The sequence below is a fragment of the Bufo bufo genome, chromosome 5 (assembly GCF_905171765.1).
Source record: "Bufo bufo chromosome 5, aBufBuf1.1, whole genome shotgun sequence".
Classification (NCBI taxonomy): domain Eukaryota; kingdom Metazoa; phylum Chordata; class Amphibia; order Anura; family Bufonidae; genus Bufo; species Bufo bufo.
The window spans coordinates 458,922,657-458,944,092 of NC_053393.1; the positions used below are offsets into that span (position 1 = coordinate 458,922,657).

General features: G+C 43.9%; 1 protein-coding gene across 1 annotated transcript in view; it reads left to right on the forward strand.

The window, feature by feature from the left end:
* Window positions 1–21,436, forward strand: part of LOC121002299 (ATP-dependent translocase ABCB1-like) — a 1,351,406-nt gene that overhangs the window by 186,396 nt on the left and 1,143,574 nt on the right. Inside the window, exons 5-6 of the mRNA XM_040433696.1 lie at window positions 2,102–2,272; window positions 2,417–2,578. Of these exons, the coding sequence (XP_040289630.1) occupies window positions 2,102–2,272; window positions 2,417–2,578 (333 nt within the window). The remainder of the gene's footprint in view (window positions 1–2,101; window positions 2,273–2,416; window positions 2,579–21,436) is intronic.

Here is a 21,436-nt window from a genome sequence, read left to right on the forward strand (position 1 = left end):
CACACGGGCGAGTATTCCGCGCGGATTCGATGCGTGAGGTGAACGCATTGCACCCGCACTGAATACCGACCCATTCATTTCTATGGGGCTGTTCACATGAGCGGTGATTTTCACGCATCACTTTCACGCAACGCACAAGTGATGCGTGAAAATCACCGCTCATGTGAACAGCCCCATAGAAATGAATGGGTCGGTATTCAGTGCGGGTGCAATGCGTTCAACTCACGCATCGCATCCGCGCGGAATACTCGCCCGTGTGAAAGGGGCCTAAGAGCTGCTTTATAGTTGCTCCTCACACTAATATACACTGCGTGCAGAATTATTAGGCAAATGAGTATTTTGACCACATCATCCTCTTTATGCATGTTGTCTTACTCCAAGCTGTATAGGCTCGAAAGCCTACTACCAATTAAGCATATTAGGTGATGTGCATCTCTGTAATGAGAAGGGGTGTGGTCTAATGACATCAACACCCTATATTAGGTGTGCATAATTATTAGGCAACTTCCTTTCCTTTGGCAAAATGGGTCAAAAGAAGGACTTGACAGGCTCAGAAAAGTCAAAAATAGTGAGATATCTTGCAGAGGGATGCAGCACTCTTAAAATCGCAAAGCTTCTGAAGCGTGATCATCGAACAATCAAGCGTTTCATTCAAAATAGTCAACAGGGTCGCAAGAAGCGTGTGGAAAAACCAAGACGCAAAATAACTGCCCATGAACTGAGAAAAGTCAAGCGTGCAGCTGCCAAGATGCCACTTGCCACCAGTTTGGCCATATTTCAGAGCTGCAACATCACTGGAGTGCCCAAAAGCACAAGGTGTGCAATACTCAGAGACATGGCCAAGGTAAGAAAGGCTGAAAGACGACCACCACTGAACAAGACGCACAAGCTGAAACGTCAAGACTGGGCCAAGAAATATCTCAAGACTGATTTTTCTAAGGTTTTATGGACTGATGAAATGAGAGTGAGTCTTGATGGGCCAGATGGATGGGCCCGTGGCTGGATTGGTAAAGGGCAGAGAGCTCCAGTCCGACTCCGACGCCAGCAAGGTGGAGGTGGAGTACTGGTTTGGGCTGGTATCATCAAAGATTAGCTTGTGGGGCCTTTTCGGGTTGAGGATGGAGTCAAGCTCAACTCCCAGTCCTACTGCCAGTTTCTGGAAGACACCTTCTTCAAGCAGTGGTACAGGAAGAAGTCTGCATCCTTCAAGAAAAACATGATTTTCATGCAGGACAATGCTCCATCACACGTGTCCAAGTACTCCACAGCGTGGCTGGCAAGAAAGGGTATAAAAGAAGAAAATCTAATGACATGGCCTCCTTGTTCACCTGATCTGAACCCCATTGAGAACCTGTGGTCCATCATCAAATGTAAGATTTACAAGGAGGGAAAACAGTACACCTCTCTGAACAGTGTCTGGGAGGCTGTGGTTGCTGCTGCACGCAATGTTGATGGTGAACAGATCAAAACACTGACAGAATCCATGGATGGCAGGCTTTTGAGTGTCCTTGCAAAGAAAGGTGGCTATATTGGTCACTGATTTGTTTTTGTTTTGTTTTCGAATGTCAGAAATGTATATTTGTGAATGTTGAGATGTTATATTGGTTTCACTGGTAAAAATAAATAATTGAAATGGGTATATATTTGTTTTTTGTTAAGTTGCCTAATAATTATGCACAGTAATAGTCACCTGCACACACAGATATCCCCCTAAAATAGCTAAAACTAAAAACAAACTAAAAACTACTTCCAAAAATATTCAGCTTTGATATTAATGAGTTTTTTGGATTTAATTGAGAACATGGTTGTTGTTCAATAATAAAATTAATCCTCAAAAATACATCTTGCCTAATAATTCTGCACTCCCTGTATGAGGATTCTCAATGGGGATAACTCAGAATTTTCTAAAAGGATTATTGAAAATGGGCTTTCTAAATCAGACAACCCCTTTAAGATAAACTCCAACTAATGCATGATGGTGACACATAGATGTGCGGAGCTAGTCTGATCTTACCTGCATCTATCATATCATTTCTGCCTTTTAGAAATGTTAACAAAATCGCAAACTAAATGTAAACTTTTATTGTATGCTTGTTTGCAGAAATTCAACACAATGGTAGGTGAGAGAGGGGCCCAGCTGAGCGGAGGTCAGAAACAGAGAATAGCAATAGCACGAGTTCTTGTACGAGACCCAAAAATATTGCTCCTAGATGAGGCCACATCAGCACTGGATGGACAGAGTGAAGCTATACTGCAAGCTGCCCTGGATAAGGTGACATATTTCATACACTTTGTAATGTGTAATATTGTATACAGTGTTTATACAATGTTTTGTTTTGACATTTATTTTACTCACGTATTGTGCTGATATATCCTGCAACACTTTTTAACTTTATATATCTGTTGTTATTTTGAGGCGAGAGCTGGTCGGACCACCATTGTAATAGCACAACGATTGTCTACTATCAGGACAGCTGATACCATTGCTGTTTTCCACGGTGGGGTTGTGGTAGAACAAGGAACACACAGTGAGCTAATGAAAAAGGAGGGAGTCTACCATTCCCTTGTCAAGCTTCAGGTAATGGATCTTGTATTGTATCACATAATGGCATAAAAAGACAACAAAATTCAAATATTCACCAAAGAAATCTAGCAAAATATGGACAACCGATACTAAGCCTATGTATACTGGCCAATGCAGTGATTTCCCAATGTTTAAGTGCAGGTTTTTGATGCAGTTTTTGAAATCAGGAATTGACTAAAAAAAAGAGAAATAGTTTCTGTCCTTAATAACTTTTCTCCTTTTACAATCCACTCTTGATTTTGGCTTCAAAAACTGCACAAAAAATCTGCATGTGTGGTCATGTTCTTAGCCTTTAGGCCTCCTACACACGAACGTGTGCGCCCCGTTGCCGTATTGCGGACCGCATTTGCGGATCCGCAATACACCGGTGCCGTTCCGTGGGCATTCCGCATCACGGATGCGGACCCATTCACTTCAATGGGTCCGCAAATCCAGAGATGCGGAATGGTGCGGAACCGAAGCACGGTACGGAACCCTATGGAAGCACTGCGGAGTGCTTCCGTGGGGTTTCGTCCCGTACTTCTGTTCTGCAAAAAGATAGAACATGTCCTATCTTTTTTGCGGAACGGGCGGATCGCGGACCCATTAAAGTGAATGGGTCCGTGATCCGCTGCAGCTGCCCCACGGTTAGTGTTTGTGCATTGAGGCCCGCAATTTGTGTTCGTATGCAGGAGGCCTTACTATATCTGCCAGCATAGGTGAAAACACTGATGGTGGGATATTAACCTCTTCAATGCTGAACTTAGCATGTACAGAGTTTGCAAAGGGAGACGGCTCCCTCTCTGACACAATCGGCCCTTGTACTGGAATAACAAGGGGCTCATGGCTGGGACTCATAGGCACTCTATCAGTGTAAGGCATCTTTCACACGAATGTGTGCGCTCCGTGGCCGTATTGCGGACCACATTTGCAGATCCGCAATACACGGGCGCCATTCCGTGGGCATTCCGCATCACGGATGCGGACCCATTGACTTGAATGGGTCCGCAAATCCAGAAATGCAAAATGGTGTGGAACGGAAGCATGGAACAGAACCCTACGGAAGCACTACGGAGTGCTTCTGTGGGGTTTCATCCCGTACTTCCGTTCCGCAAAAAGATAGAACATGTCCTATCTTTTTACGGAATGGCCGAATCACGGACCTATTAAAGTGAATGGGTCCGCGACCCGCTGCTGCTGCCCCACAGTTGGTGTTCGTGCATTGTGGCCCGCCTAAGGCGTTTTTTTTCCGTTTCTGTTCCATTTTTTGAGTTCAGTATACGGACCGTTTAAGGAACCATTCATTTCAATGGGTCGGAAAAAAAAAACGAATGCACTCCGTATACATTCCGTTTTCGTAATTCTGTTTTTCCGTTCCGTTCAAAGATAGAACATTTCCTATTGGGCCTCATGCACATGACCAGGGGTGGGATTCAAATTTTTAAGAACAGGTTCCCTACTCAACGGCAAATACGCGGCGTCACGATACATGTTTACATATACATACACCATATATATGCAACACACATACACATAAATACCCCATGTATACACTACACACACATACCACAAAACTTTTAAAAAGCCTAAGGAGCTAAACTATCATTGTTGAAGGTTTTTTCCACCGCTGGCCCACACCTCTAGCTCCTCCCAATGTCTATCTGTACATGTCCCAACCCTGCTTAGTCTCCATTGTGCCCCAGATCTGGGATGGTTGGGAGGTATGCATACATAAACAGACTATATAGACACTACATTCACATAGTCACATATACAATATATGCCATACAGTATATAAATGACACCTAGGCTACACTTACAGTAGATTTACCTACACCATATACATTTTATACACATTTGTACCTAGCGCTAAAGACATATTTGCAGACATATTATATTCTGTGCTATGCAGAATACAGCACCACATACCTCTTATATCAAGTGACTTCTCCTCTGATGCAGACCTTCTCTTTCTTCATCTTCTCCTTTGAGACCAGACCGCCATGATGATTTTTCACCCATCTCTTGTCTCTGCAGTTTGACAAAAGACATCTTAGGTTCCTACTTTTCCATCATCCTCCTACCTTCTTAACAACTCACCTGCCACCTTCAATAATATTATTATTATTATTATTATTATTATTATTAATAATAATAATGTGCACTAGTTCAAAAATGCTCCCGTTCTGTGTGCCAGTACAAAAAATTCCCTCAGTGCCCCCAGTTGAGCTAATGTCCCCATAGTGCCCCCATAATGTGTGCAAGTATAAAACACCCCTATATAACACGCCTGGTAAATGCTCACACAGTGCTCCTCTCCTCTTTCCCATAGTGCCCCCATAATGTGCCAGTATAAGATTTCCCCATAGTGTCCCCCAGAATGTACTAGTATAAATGCCCCTTAGTGCCCCCATAGTGTGCCTATATAATATGCCCCCATAGTGTTCTTCCTCCCCTCCAACACCATAATGTCCCCATAATGTGCCAGTATAAGATGCCCCCATAGTGTTCCCTATGTGCTAGGAATGCCCCCAGTAGATGCCCCCCATGTGCCAGCAATGCCCCCAGTAGATGCCCCCATAGTGTCCACATGTGCCAGCAATGTCCCTAGTAGAAGCCCCCAATAGTGTCAATAATGATGTGCTAGTTAGTAGATGCCCCCATAGTGTCCCCATGTGCCAGCAATGTCCCCAGTAGATGCCCCCATAGTGTCCTTAATGATGTGCCAGTAGATGCCCTCATAGTGTCCCCATGTGCCAGCCATGCCCCCAGTAGATGCTTCCATAGTGTCCCCCATATGCCAGCAATGCCCCCAGTAGATACCCCCATAGTGTCCCCCATGTTTTAGCCATGCAACCAGTAGATACTCCCATAATGTTGCATATGTGCAAATAATGCCCCCAGTTTCGCCACAGAAAAGCAAAAAAAAACCACTTACCTCCACCCTGTACAGCTCAGGCGACGCGATTACATCATCGCGCCGCCTGCATCGGCCTCTGATAGGCTGCTGACCTTATGCCAGCAGCCTATCAGAGGAACAGGGAAGGGAGACGCCTCTCCCTTGCCCTGCTGCAGTGTTCATCTGCATCGCCGTCCTGAGGACGGTGATACAGATGAATGTAGGGAGATGAGCGCTTCCACAATGCAAGCGCTCATCTCCCGCCGCACCGGATCGGGATTCAGCCGCTTCTCCGATCCGGCTATAATTTTAACAACCGGATCTGTAGAACCGGAGCGAACCGGCTGAATCCCATGCCTGCACATCACCGTATGTATTTTGCAGTCTGCAAAAAACGGATCCAAAAAATACGGATGACGTCCGTGTGCATTCCGTATTTTGCGGAACGAAACAGCTGGCCCCTAACAGAATAGTACTATCCTTTTTCGTAATGCGGACAATAATAGGACATGTTCTATTTTTTTGCGGAACGGAAATACGGACATACGGAAAGAGAATGCACATGGAGTACCTTTAGTTTTTTTTGCAGACCCATTGAAATGAATGGTTCTGTATACGGTCCGTAAAAAAACCTGAACGGACACGGAAAGAAAATATGTTTGTGTGCAAGAGGCCAAAAGCTGTGTATTGTAGAGGAGATAAGACCCCCAAAAAGATCTATAGTAGGACAAAAATAGAAAGTAAAAAAAAAGTTAAAAAAAGTGTTTTTCAAAATAAAAATAAAAGTTTCACGTAAAAAAATAATAATAAAAAAATATATATATACATATTAGGTAACACCACATCTGTAACGAGCAGCTCTATTAAAATATCACACGATCTACTGTTAGGTGAATACTATAAAAATATAAAAAATAAAAAATGCGCCAAAAAACAGCCATTTTTTGGCTTTCTTGTCTCACAAAAGCGATAAAAAAATACAATGTACCCCAAAATGATACATCTTCATCCAGCAAAAAAGGAGCCACCACTCATGAAAAATATTTAAAAAAAATGTCTTTCAGAAAATGGTGAGACAACATTTTTTTCTTTTCAAAAATGCCTTCAAGTGCAAAACTGAACAAAATAAATAAATATCGATATATTAAGGTATCACCACATCCGTAATGTCTATAAAAAGTTGACATATTTGGTATCACATGCTCTAACCCAAAAGGTGAAAACTATAAAAAAAAAGGAAAACTGTACCCAGTCATTTTTTGTTTACCTTGCCTGAGAAAAAGCAAAATATCGAACAACCAAAAATTCATATGTACGGTATCTATGTATCCCAAAATTGTGCCAAGGAAAATGTCACCTCATAGTGCAAAAAATTAACCCACACACAAGACCATCCCCAAAAAAATAAAAATAAATAAAGCTCAGAGAAAATGACGTTGCAAAAACATGATTTTATTTTAAACAATGTTCTGTGTAAAAGTGGTAAAACATAATAAAAACCAGGGGAGGGCTGGCAGCCTTAGTCCTCTGGGGCAAATCCAGTCAAGTGGCCCATTTTAGCCCCGCCCATTATTAAAAGCCCCTCCTACATATAATAGGCCACTCCCAACACACACTTTACAGCTGACATTCTATAGTTGAGGTCTGTCTACACATCATACGGAGAGGGGAGGGTCTGTCCTGGCTGCACTGCCTGCTTATACAACAAGCTACAGCCAGGAAGATCCTCCGCTCTCCTCCCTCCCCTGATCCTGCTCAAGGCTTGTGGTTCCCCCCCACCATCTGCCACCCACCCGTGGCCTGCTGCCCCCTTTCGTCGTCCTCACCCAGCTCTGAATCCTCCTTCTGCAAATGGCAGGAGGAGGAGCCGGAGCATCTCCTCTCCTACATAGCACCACATACCTCTTACATCCAGTGATGTCACCTTTGATGTAGACGTTCTCTTTCCTAGTCTTCTCCATTCAGACCAGACCGCCATGATGATTTTTCCGCCATCTCCCGTCTCTGCAGAGATTGAGAAACAGACATTAGTTTCCCACATTTTCATTATCTTCACATCTTCTGAACACCCTTTCCTGCCACCCCCAATACTATACTGCAGAAACAGTCCCCCTGGAAATACTACTACCACACAGATAGTGCCCCCAATACTGTACCCGCTATGCCCCCAATACTATACTGCAGAAACAGTACCCCTGGGAATACTACTACCCCACAGATCGTGCCCCCTTAAACAATTATTGGCACACAGTGCTCTAAAAAATAACTGCGCCCAGACACTAATAGTATAAAGATAATGTCCCCCAAAAATAATTGTGCTAAGCTGATACTATGCCAGGGTGCCCCCAAAGTAACAGTGCTCCCCAAAATCCCACCAATAGAAATAATTCTCTGCCAGAGCACACTTAGTAGTAATAATGCCCCTATAGTGCCCTAGTAATCATGTTCCTCATAGCCCCCCAGTAGTAGTAAAGCTCCACATAATACCCCCTAGTAGTACTAATTTTCCCTATAATATGACAATACATGAAATACCCCCGCTTAGTGCCCGCAGTTGAGCTAATGTCCCCATAATGTATGCCAGTATAAAATACCCCTATATAGTGCCCCAGTAAATGCCCTCATACTGCTCCTCTCCCCCTTCCCCATAGTGTCCCCCATAATATGCCAGTAAGAAAATTCCCCTTGGTGTCCCCAGCAGATGCCCCTATAGTGCTCCTCTCCCCCACAATGTGCCAGTAAAAAAATGCCCCTTCTTAGTGCCACCATATGCCCCAGTAGTGCTCCACTCGCCCATATTGCCCCCAGATAATGCCCCATAGTGCCGCTCTCCCCTATAGTGCCAGTAAAAAATGCCCCCTTAGTGCCACCAAATGCCATAGTGCCCCCCATAATGTTCCAATACAAAAGGCTCCTTTAGAGCCCCCACTTCCCCATAGTGCCCCCAAATAATGCCCCTATAGTAATACCAGATGCCCCATAGTGCTTCTCTCCCCTATAGTGCCCCCCAGAATGTGCCAATAATTAAAAAAAGCCCATTTAGAGCCCCCAGATACCCCTATAGTGCTCCTCTTCCCCATGGTGCCCCCCCCATAATGTGCCAGTAAGAAATGCCCCCATAGTGCCAGCTCCTCTAATAGTGCCAGCTCCCCTCATAGTGCCAGCTCCCCCCCATAGTGCCAGCCCCCCCATAGTTCCAGCTCCCCCCCCATAGTGCCAGATCCCCCATAGTGCCAGCTCCTCCATAGTGCCAGCCCCCCCCCCCCCATAGTGCCAGCCCCCCCATAGTGCCAGCCCCCCTATAGTGCCCCCCCATAGTGCTAGCTCCCCATAGTGCCAGATCCCCCCCATAGTGCCAGATCCCCCCCATAGTGCCAGCTCCCCCTATAGCGGAAGCCCCCTCATAGTGCCATATCCCCCCCCATAGTGCCATATCCCCCCCCATAGTGCCATATCCCCCCCCATAGTGCCAGATCCCCCCCCATAGTGCCAGATACCCCACCCCATAGTGCCAGATCCCCCACCCCATAGTGCCAGATCCCCCCCCATAGTGCCAGATCCCCCCCCATAGTGCCAGATCCCCCCATAGTGCCAGATCCCCCCCATAGTGCCAGATCCCCCCCATAGTGCCAGCCCCCCGCAAAGAAGAAAAAAAAAAAACACTAATACTTACCTCCATCAGCAGGGATGCGATGCAGGCCTCTTCCGGCCTGTGTCCCTGCTGTGTGCTGCCCGGCTCAGGCGGTGCGATGATAATGACGTCATGGCGCTGCCTGAGCCGGCCTCTGATAGGCTGCAGGCATTAGTGCCTGCGGCCTATCAGAAGAACAGGGGAGGGACACGCCTCTCTCTCCCCTGCCCCACAGCACACAGCACGGCCGCAATTACATCCAGGGCCGCGCCGCTTGTGGTGATCGGCGGTGCGGCCCTGAAGAATAAAAAATTAAAATATTTAGCGCCGTTTATTTTGGGCGGCCTGGGGGGCAATTTCCTCCCTGCCCCCCGGCCCAGCCCGCCCCTGATAAAAACTATGTAGAACTTGTATCTCTGTAATCGTACTGACCAGTAGAATAAAGATAACATATCATTTTTCCCACACGATGCATGCCACAATAACAAAACAAAAAAAGCAATGGCAGAGTTTCTGCCTTTTCTATATCCTGCTTCTGAAAAAGCGAAATAAAAAGTGACCAAAAAGTTCAATGTACCCCACAATAGAACTAATGATGATGTCAACTCATCCAAAAAAAAAATAAGCCCCCATACAGCTCCATCTAAAGTAAAATAAATGTATGATTATCAGAAAATGGCTGTACTTGTACCTCAGAGGCTGTTCAATAGCAACATGGCGCCCGTAAACCAATTCATCAAAATTTGCGCTGCAAAAAACAAAAGGTGAGCTTTCCCTTCTGAATCCTGCAGCATACCAAACAGCAGTTTATGTCCATATTTATTACATTTAAGTACCCGGTAGAACCTACCTATTTAACCACCTCAGCCCCCAGTGCTTAAACACCCTGAAAGACCAGGCCACTTTTTACACTTCTGCACTACACTACTTTCACCGTTTATTGCTCGGTCATGCAACTTACCACCCAAATGAATTTTACCTCCTTTTCTTCTCACTAATAGAGCTTTCATTTGGTGGTATTTCATTGCTGCTGACATTTTTACTTTTTTTGTTATTAATCGAAATTTAACGATTTTTTTTCCAAAAAATGACATTTTTCACTTTCAGTTGTAAAATTTTGCAAAAAAAACGACATCCATATATAAATTTTGCTCTAAATTTATTGTTCTACATGTCTTTGATAAAAAAAAAATGTTTGGGTAAAAAAAAAATGGTTTGGGTAAAAGTTATAGCGTTTACAAACTATGGTACAAAAATGTGAATTTCCGCTTTTTGAAGCAGCTCTGACTTTCTGAGCACCTGTCATGTTTCCTGAGGTTCTACAATGCCCAGACAGTACAAACACCCCACAAATGACCCCATTTCGGAAAGTACACACCCTAAGGTATTCGCTGATGGGCATAGTAAGTTCATAGAACTTTTTATTTTTTGTCACAAGTTAGTGGAATATGAGACTTTGTAAGAAAAAATAAAAAGTTCTATGAACTCACTATGCCCATCAGCGAATACCTTGGGGTCTCTTCTTTCCAAAATGGGGTCACTTGTGGGGTAGTTATACTGCCCTGGCATTCTAGGGGCCCAAATGTGTGGTAAGGAGTTTGAAATCAAATTCTGTAAAAAATGACCTGTGAAATCCGAAAGGTGCTCTTTGGAATATGGGCCCCTTTGCCCACCTAGGCTGCAAAAAAGTGTCACACATCTGGTATCTCCGTACTCAGGAGAAGGTGGGGAATGTGTTTTGGGGTGTCATTTTATATATACCCATGCTGGGTGAGAGAAATATCTTGGTCAAATGCCAACTTTGTATAAAAAAATGGGAAAAGTTGTCTTTTGCCAAGATATTTCTCTCACCCAGCATGGGTATATGTAAAATGACACCCCAAAACACATTCCCCAACTTCTCCTGAGTACGGAGATACCAGATGTGTGACACTTTTTTGCAGCCTAGGTGGGCAAAGGGGCCCATATTCCAAAGAGCACCTTTCGGATTTCACAGGTCATTTTTTACAGAATTTGATTTCAAACTCCTTACCACACATTTGGGCCCCTAGAATGCCAGGGCAGTATAACTACCCCACAAGTGACCCCATTTTGGAAAGAAGACACCCCAAAGTATTCCGTGAGGGGCATGGCAAGTTCCTAGAATTTTTTATTTTTTGTCACAAGTTAGTGGAAAATGATGATTATTATTATTTTTTTTTTTTCATACAAAGTCTCATATTCCACTAACTTGTGACAAAAAATAAAAACTTCCATGAACTCACTATGCCCATCAGCGAATACCTTGGGGTCTCTTCTTTCCAAAATGGGGTCACTTGTGGGGTAGTTATACTGCCCTGGCATTCTAGGGGCCCAAATGTGTGGTAAGGAGTTTGAAATCAAATTCTGTAAAAAATGACCTGTGAAATCCGAAAGGTGCTCTTTGGAATATGGGCCCCTTTGCCCACCTAGGCTGCAAAAAAGTGTCACACATCTGGTATCTCTGTATTCAGGAGAAGTTGAGGAATGTGTTTTGGGGTGTCTTTTTACATATACCCATGCTGGGTGAGATAAATATCTTGGTCAAATGCCAACTTTGTATAAAAAAATGGGAAAAGTTGTCTTTTGCCAAGATATTTCTCTCACCCAGCATGGGTATATGTAAAATGACACCCCAAAACACATTCCCCAACTTCTCCTGAGTACGGAGATACCAGATGTGTGACACTTTTTTGCAGCCTAGGTGGGCAAAGGGGCCCATATTCCAAAGAGCACCATTCGGATTTCACAGGTCATTTTTTACAGAATTTGATTTCAAACTCCTTACCACACATTTGGGCCCCTAGAATGCCAGGGCAGTATAACTACCCCACAAGTGACCCCATTTTGGAAAGAAGAGACCCCAAGGTATTCGCTGATGGGCATAGTGAGTTCATGGAAGTTTTTATTTTTTGTCACAAGTTAGTGGAATATGAGACTTTGTATGAAAAAAAAAAAAAAAAAAAATCAGCATTTTCCACTAACTTGTGACAAAAAATAAAAAATTCTAGGAACTCGCCATGCCCCTCACGGAATACCTTGGGGTGTCTTCTTTCCAAAATGGGGTCACTTGTGGGGTAGTTATACTGCCCTGGCATTTTCCAGGGGCCCTAATGTGTGGTAAGTAGGTAAATGACCTGTGAAATCCTAAAGGTGCTCTTTGGAATATGGGCCCCTTTGCCCACCTAGGCTGCAAAAAAGTGTCACACATGTGGTATCGCCGTATTCAGGAGAAGTTGGGAAATGTGTTTTGGGGTGTCATTTTACATATACCCTTGCTGGGTGAGAGAAATATCTTGACAAAAGACAACTTTTCCCATTTTTTTATACAAAGTTGGCATTTGACCAAGATATTTCTCTCACCCAGCATGGGTATATGTAAAATGACACCCCAAAACACATTCCCCAACTTCTCCTGAGTACGGCGATACCAGATGTGTGACACTTTTTTGCAGCCTAGATGCGCAAAGGTGCCCAAATTCCTTTTAGGAGGGCATTTTTAGACATTTGGATACCAGACTTCTTCTCACGCTTTGGGGCCCCTAGAATGCCAGGGCAGTATAAATACCCCACATGTGACCCCATTTTGGAAAGAAGACACCCCAAGGTATTCAATGAGGGGCATGGCGAGTTCATAGAATTTTTTTTTTTTTGGCACAAGTTAGCGGAAATTGATATTTTTAATTTTTTTCTCACAAAGTCTCCCGTTCCGCTAACTTGGGACAAAAATTTCAATCTTTCATGGACTCAATATGCCCCTCACGGAACACCTGGGGGTGTCTTCTTTCCGAAATGGGGTCACATGTGGGGTATTTATACTGCCCTGGCATTCTAGGGGCCCTAAAGCGTGAGAAGAAGTCTGGAATATAAATGTCTAAAAAAATTTACGCATTTGGATTCCGTGAGGGGTATGGGGAGTTCATGTGAGATTTTATTTTTTGACACAAGTTAGTGGAATATGAGACTTTGTAAGAAAAAAAAATAATAATTCTGCTAACTTGGGCCAAAAAAATGTCTGAATGGAGCCTTACAGAGGGGTGATCAATGACAGGGGGGTGATCAATGACAGGGGGGTGATCAATGACAGGGGGGTAATCAATGACAGGGGGGTGATCAGGGAGTCTATATGGGGTGATCACCACAGTCATTGATCACGCCCCTGTAAGGCTTCATTCAGACGTCCGGATGCGTTTTGCGGATCCGATCCATCTATCAGTGGATCCGTAAAAATCATGCGGACGTCTGAATGGAGCTTTACAGGGGGGTGATCAATGACAGGGGGGTAATCAATGACAGGGGGGTGATCAGGGAGTCTATATGGGGTGATCACCACAGTCATTGATCATGCCCCTGTAAGGCTTCATTCAGACGTCCGGATGCGTTTTGCGGATCCGATCCATCTATCAGTGCATCCGTAAAAATCATGCGGACATCTGAATGGAGCTTTACAGGGGGGTAATCAATGACAGGGGGGTAATCAATGACAGGGGGGTGATCAGGGAGTCTATATGGGGTGATCACCACAGTCATTGATCACGCCCCTGTAAGGCTTCATTTAGACGTCCGGATGCGTTTTGCGGATCCGATCCATCTATCAGTGCATCCGTAAAAATCATGCGGACATCTGAATGGAGCTTTACAGGGGGGTAATCAATGACAGGGGGGTGATCAGGGAGTCTATATGAGGTGATCACCACAGTCATTGATCATGCCCCTGTAAGGCTTCCTTCAGACGTCCGGATGCGTTTTGCGGATCCGATCCATCTATCAGTGGATCCGTAAAAATCATGCGGACGTCTGAATGGAGCTTTACAGGGGGGTAATCAATGACAGGGGGGTGATCAGGGAGTCTATATGGGGTGATCACCACAGTCATTGATCAAGCCCCTGTAAGGCTTCATTCAGACGTCCGGATGCGTTTTGCGGATCCGATCCATCTATCAGTGCATCCGTAAAAATCATGCAGACATCTGAATGGAGCTTTACAGGGGGGTGATCAATGACAGGGGTGTAATCAATGACAGGGGGGTAATCAGGGAGTCTATATGGGGTGATAACCACAGTCATTGATCACGCCCCTGTAAGGCTTCATTCAGACGTCCGTATGCGTTTTGCGGATCCGATCCATCTATCAGTGCATCCGTAAAAATCATGCGGACATCTGAATGGAGCTTTTCAGGGGCGTGATCAATGACAGGGGTGTAATCAATGACAGGGGGGTGATCAGGGAGTCTATATGGGGTGATCACCACAGTCATTCATCATGCCCCTGTAAGGCTTCATTCAGACGTCCGGATGCGTTTTGCGGATCCGATCCATCTATCAGTGCATCCGTAAAAATCATGCGGACATCTGAATGGAGCTTTACAGGGGGGTGATCAGGGAGTCTATATGGGGTGATCACCACAGTCATTGATCATGCCCCTGTAAGGCTTCATTCAGACGTCCGGATGCGTTTTGCGGATCCGATCCATCTATCAGTGGATCCGTAAAAATCATGCGGACGTCTGAATGGAGCTTTACAGGGGGGTAATCAATGACAGGGGGGTAATCAATGACAGGGGGGTGATCAGGGAGTCTATATGGGGTGATCACCACAGTCATTGATCATGCCCCTGTAAGGCTTCATTCAGACGTCCGGATGCGTTTTGCGGATCCGATCCATCTATCAGTGGATCCGTAAAAATCATGCGGACGTCTGAATGGAGCTTTACAGGGGGGTGATCAATGACAGGGGGGGTGATCAATGACAGGGGGGTGATCAATGACAGGGGGGAGATCAGGGAGTCTATATGGGGTGATCAGGGGTGATCAGGGGCCTAATAAGGGGTTAATAAGTGACAGGGGGGGGGTGTAGTGTAGTGTAGTGGTGCTTGGTGCTACTTTACTGAGCTACCTGTGTCCTCTGGTGGTCGATCCAAACAAAGGGGACCACCAGAGGACCAGGTAGCAGGTATATTAGACGCTGTTATCAAAACAGCGTCTAATATACCTGTTAGGGGTTAAAAAAAACACATCTCCAGCCTGCCAGCGAACGATCGCCGCTGGCAGGCTGGAGATCAACTCTCTTACCTTCCGTTCCTGTGAGCGCGCGCGCCTGTGTGCGCGCGTTCACAGGAAATCTCGCGTCTCGCGAGATGACGCGTATATGCGTCCAGGCGGAATGAATCAACCACCTCCAGGACGCGTCTGTGCGTACAGCGGTCCGGAGGTGGTTAACCACTTGCCATCTGGGCCATTTGACCCCTTCCTGACCAGGCCTAATTTTGCAAAACTGACATATCTCACTTTATGTGGTAATAACTTTAGAACGCCTTTACTTATCCAAGTCATTCAGAGATTGTTTTCTCGTGACACATTGTACTTCATGATAGTCATAAATTTGAGTCAATATATTTCACCTTTATTTATGAAAAAATCCCAAATTTACCCAAAATTTAGAAAAATTTGCAATTCTCTAAATTTCAATTTCTCTGCTCTTAAAACAGAAAGTGATACCTCATAAAATATTTATTACTTAACATTCCCCATATGTCTACTTTATGTTGGCATCATTTTGGAAATGTCATTTTATTTTTTTAGGGCGTTAGAAGGCTTAGAAGTTTAGAAGCAATTCTTCAAATTTTTAAGAAAATTGCCAAAACTCACTTTTTAAGGACCAGTTCAGGTCTGAAGTCACTTTGTGGGGCCTACATAGTGGATACCCCCATAAAGGACCCCATTGTAGAAACTACACCCCTCAAGTTACTTAAAACCGATTTTACAAACTTTGTTAACCCTTTTGGCGTTCCACAAGAATTAAAGGAAAATGGAGATCAAATTAAAAAATTTCACTTTTTTGGCAGATTTTCCATTTTAATCCAATTTTTTCTTTAACACATCGATGGTTAACAGCCAAACAAAACTCAATATTTATGACCCAGATTCTGCGGTTTACAGAAACACCCCACATGTGGTCATAAACTGCTGTATGGGCACACGGCAGGGCGCAGAAGAAAAGGAACTCCACATGGTTTTTAGATGCCATGTCCCATTTGAAGCCCCCTGATGCACCCTTACAGTAGAAACTCCCAAGAAGTGATCCCATTTTGGAAACTAGGGGATAAGGTGCCAGTTGTATTGCTACTATTTTTTGGTACATATGATTTTTTGATCATTTATTATAACACTTTATGGGGCAAGGTGACCAAATAATTGGTTGTTTTAGCACAGTTTTTATTTATTTATTTTTACAGCGTTCACCTGAGGGGCTCAGTCAAGTGACATTTTTATAGAGCAGATTGTTACGGATGAGGCGATACCTAATATGTATACTTTTTCTTATTTATTAAAGTTTTACACAATAATAGCATTTTTGAAACCAAAAAATTATGTTTTAATGTGTCCATGTTCTTATGTAGGGGCTCATTTTTTTTGGGATGAGGTGACGGTTTTATTGGTACCATTTTTTGGGACATACGCATTTTTGATCACTTAGTGTTGCACTTTTTGTGATGTAAGGTGACAAAAATTACTTGTTTTGACACAGTTTTTTTTTTTTTTTTTACAGTGTTCACCCAAGGGGTTAGGTCATGTGATATTTTTATAGAGCTGGTTTTTACGGACGCCAAATATGTCTATTTTATTTAATTTTTTCTATTTTTACCATTTTTTTTATTCCTTACTTGGGGAATTATTTTTTTACATGTGAAACCTTTTTTTTTTTTTTTTTTTTTTCAACACCTTATTTTAATTTTTTTATTTTACACTTTTCGTCCCCCATAAGGTCATACAAGACCTCTGGGGGACATTTACTTCACTTTTTCTTTTCACTGTTGATTTCTCCTGTAACTGGGGCTGACATAGTAGCCCCAGTTACAGGAGAAATGCACCCCCCAGAGAGGCTGTACAGCCCAATACAGCGCTGTACAGCCTCAGTGCAAGGCTGATCGAGGTCTGTGGATGACCTCACACAGCTCCTGCACTCTCCACATAGCGCTTCCTTCTCTGCATACAGTGCTCGGTGAGCGCTGTGTATGCAGCGATCCAGAAGGCAGGGACACCTGGGCACTGTCCCTGCCTTCTCTAACGGTTGCCCTGCTGTCACTGACAGCGGGCAACGCGATCAGCAGCTGCACGATTAGCGTGCAGCTGCAGTTTCTGAACAGACGTTCTGGAACGTCCATTCAGAAATAGAGAACCACCTCCAGGACGTTTATATCCTATGGGCGGACGGGAGGTGGTTAAAGGGTGATGGTATGTCTCAGATGGCAAGAGCTGGACACAACATATTGGATACTTAAATGTAGTGATGGACGAACATCTGCCGGGACGGTTCGTGAACGCGATCAAATGTTCGTGAACCGCAAGTTCGCGGCGGGTCCCATTCACTTTAAAGGCAGGCAAACCTGAAAAACCTTCAGCTCATATTTGCAGCCAAGAAATAATTACTAGAAGTGCACAAATAGTCCCACAACATGGACAGTGACATACCAGATGTATTATTTGAATTTGCGATCTCCATTAATTTTTGTTTTCAATGCGAAATATCGGCAATATAATTTTCGCGTACGCGCATGCGCAAATGCACTATACAGTACCCAAATGCACTATAAAGAAAGTATATTGGTATATAACACCCCGCTTCAATCAGTTTTTTTGGGGGACGACTGGTATATCACACCAGTAGAAATTATTTGTTCCAATAACGCTTGTCCCTCTATATACCTACAGTATCGCAGCAGAACTGCACACAACTGCCGCACAATACAAATGCACTATAATATACTTTCTAACATAGAAAGTATATTATAACATTGTACAAGGAAGGCAATCCATTAGAATATACATGAAGATAAAACGTAACCTTTAATAATTTTACTATGAGGGTCCATTCACACGTCCGTAAGTCCACAATGTGCATTCCGCAATTTGTGGACCGCACATCGCCGGCACTATAATAGAAAATGCCTAATCTTGTCTGCAATTGCGGACAAGAATAGGACATGTTCTATTTTTTTGCGGAAATGGAAGCACAGATGCGGAAGTGCGGATCCGCGGATGCGGACAGCACATTCCGGCCCCATTGAAAATGACTGGGTCTACACCCGTTCCGCAAAATTGCAGAACGGATGCGGGCCCATTTTGCGGACATGTGAATGGAAAAGATATCCCTCAAAATGAAAATAAATGAAATTATTAAAGTTAACCAAAAAGCATAGATGTGGTAGGCAATAACAAGTGCTGGGCGGCACTAAATCAGGTGCTCGGTGGCACCAAATCAGAAACCATATGTCCTACAACAATCCGGGGGGGGGTTCCAATGCACATCGATGAATCCAGGAGGGAAAGCAAAACAACATCCATCCCTGGGCTAGATGATGATGTGGTATTGAAGGACAGGGTGGGCAAGGAACTGTCCCTGATATTGCCTTACAGGGGGGTGCTATACTGGCCCTGATAGCCTAACCACAGACCACCCACCCTGATAAGAGCGACCCCGTCCGGAACCTTACCCTATATAAAAATGGCCCTAGTAAGCCCCTAGGCCCTAGACCTCTGACTTCCAGGTGATCACTGTATAGATCTATGTGTTTTTGACTCATTATAAAAGTATATTATAAGTATATCGCCCCCCTCTGTGTATCACACCTATCGATAGCACACCTATACTAGTGCTTAAAATTACTTTTCTGGCCCTATTAGCTAGCATTTGGTGTCCCTAACAGCCTGTCCCTGCTCCACACAGCAACCTCTCCCTACACTGGTAAAACACTGAATGTAAAATGGCGGTCAGATCAGGTTTATTTATTAGGTAGGGGGTATGTCCATGTGCTGACATGTCCTGTACCACCTGATGGATGTGTCATGGGTCAAAGTTCTTCACAATGTAAAAGAATATGGCGGGCGCGAATTTCTCCATATGTTAGCATGTTCAGCGAATCGCGAACAAGCAAAGTTCGTCGCAAAACAACCGCCGGGCGAACCGCAAGGCCATCTCTACTTAGATGCCATATCTGCACAGTTCCCTGCTCATTAATTTCTACAAAACACTTTTGATGTCAAAATGCTCACTCCACCCATTAATAAATACCTTGAGAGGTGTGTTTTCAAATATAGTCACTTCTCTGGGGTTTCACTTATTATTTCACCTATTCTAAGCTGTCAGCACAAGCTGATCATGACATTGGGCCTCAAATACGCGTGGTGCTCTTTTATGGTGCTCCTGAGCCCCGTTGTATGTCCAGGCAAAAAGATTAGGGTCACATGTAGGGTATTTGTAAAACAAGGAAGCATGGAATAATGATAAGAGAAGTGGGAATGGTATACTTGTGTAAAAGTTAGATTTTCACTTTGCACCATCTGCTGTGAATTTTTGCCAAACACCTGTGGAGTCAAAATGCCCACTACATCCCTTAGTAAATTCTACAAGGGGTGTCGTTTCTAAAATGGGGTTACTTCTTGGGGACGTCTTTTTTTTATATTTCACTACAGAACCTCTGCAATTGTCAGCCAGTGCTGTATAAATCACTAAACTGGGCCTCAAATGTACATGGTGCTCTCTCTGTTCTGAGCCCTGTTCTGAGCCCTGCTGGATGTCCATGCAGCAGTTTACCACCACACATGGGATGTTGATGTATTCAGGAAAAAATGGGTAACAAATTGTAGGGTGTATGTTCCTTTACCCCTTGGGAAACTGGAAATTTTGGGGCTAAACCAACATTTTCTTGTAAAATATATAATATTTCATTTTCACAACCAGATGTTTCTAAATTCTATGAAACGCCAGTTGGGCAAAAGCACTTACTAGAACCCTATAAAATTTCCACGGGGAAAGTAGTTTCCAAAATGGTGTCACTTTTTGAGGGTTTCCACTTTAAGAGTACCTCAAAATGTCTTCAAAAGCAACATTTTTCCTTAACTCCTTAACCCCTTTAGGATACAGCCTTATTTCACCTTAAGGACCAAGCATTTTTTGCAAATCTGACCAGTGTCACTTTAAGTGGTGTGAGACAGTGACAGGTCTCACGCAGGTTAGAGGCAAGGAAGGGGTGGATAGTGCGGTCCACACCCCTGTTCCACCACAGGTAAGACAAGCTGGATGTAATCAGCCTGGCATAAAGCACCTCCCAGGGTGTCAGCAAGGGGGAACTGTGTTACCTGAAGACAGAGGCCTGGAGGCGCTGTCTGTGTGGTCTCAGCTGGGCAAGGCTGAGGAACCACAAGGCTGGGAGATAGCCTGGAGTTGGGGGACGCAGCGATGCCTGGGAGGGTCGCAGGGCCATAGTCAGGCAGACTACTGAGCCCCAATCCCCCACAAGAAATACTGAACTGGAGACAGTGGGCGTACTGTGCTCTGTACAGTCAGGAGGCTGTGGGACATTGGCTGACAAAGCCGCATGAGGTCACAGGGTGTGAACTGGGACCTAGGCGAGTCAGGAAACTTTATGTTTAGTTAGAGCCTGGACGGGCGAGTGTTTATTATTTTGTCATTTTATTGTTGCTGGTGTTGAACAATAAATGCACTGTTTGAACCTGAAACCTGGTGTCCTAAAGGCGTATCTGTGAGAAGGAAGCCCGGTGAAGAGCTAACCCCCCACAGTAATGATAACTAAAAGGCTTTTACTTATCCAGGCCATTCTGAGATATTTTTTTTTTGCAAACATATTGTACTTCATGACACTGGTAAAATGAAGTAAAAAAAAGTAATTTTTATTTATAAAAAAAAATTTACCAAAAATTTGGAAAAAATAAAAATTTACAAGTTTCAATTTCTCTACTTCTATAATACATAGTAATACCTCCAAAAATAGTTATTACTTTACATTCCCCATATGTCTACTTCATGTTTGGATCATTTTGGGAATGACATTTTAGTTTGGGGACGTTACAAGGGTTAAAAGTTTAGAAGCAAATCTTGAAATTTTCAAAAACCCAATTTTTAGGGACCAGTTCAGGTCTGAAGTCATTTTGTGAGGCTTACATAATAGAAACCACCCAAAAATGACCCCATTCTAGAAACTACACCCCTCAAGGTATTCAAAACTGATTTTACAAACGTCGTTAACCCTTTAGGTGTTGCACAAGAGTTATTGGCAAATGGGGATGAAATTTGAGAATTTCAATTTTTGGGAAAATTTTCTATTTTAATCCATTTTTTCCAGTAACAAAGCAAGGGTTAACAGCCAAACAAAATGCTGTATTTATTGCCCCGATTCTGTAGTTTGCAGAAACACCCCATATGTGGCCGTAAACTACTGTACGGGCACACAGTAGGGCGTAGAGGGAAAGGTGCGCCGTGTGGTTTTTGGAAGGCAAATTTTGCTGGACTGGTTTATTTACACCA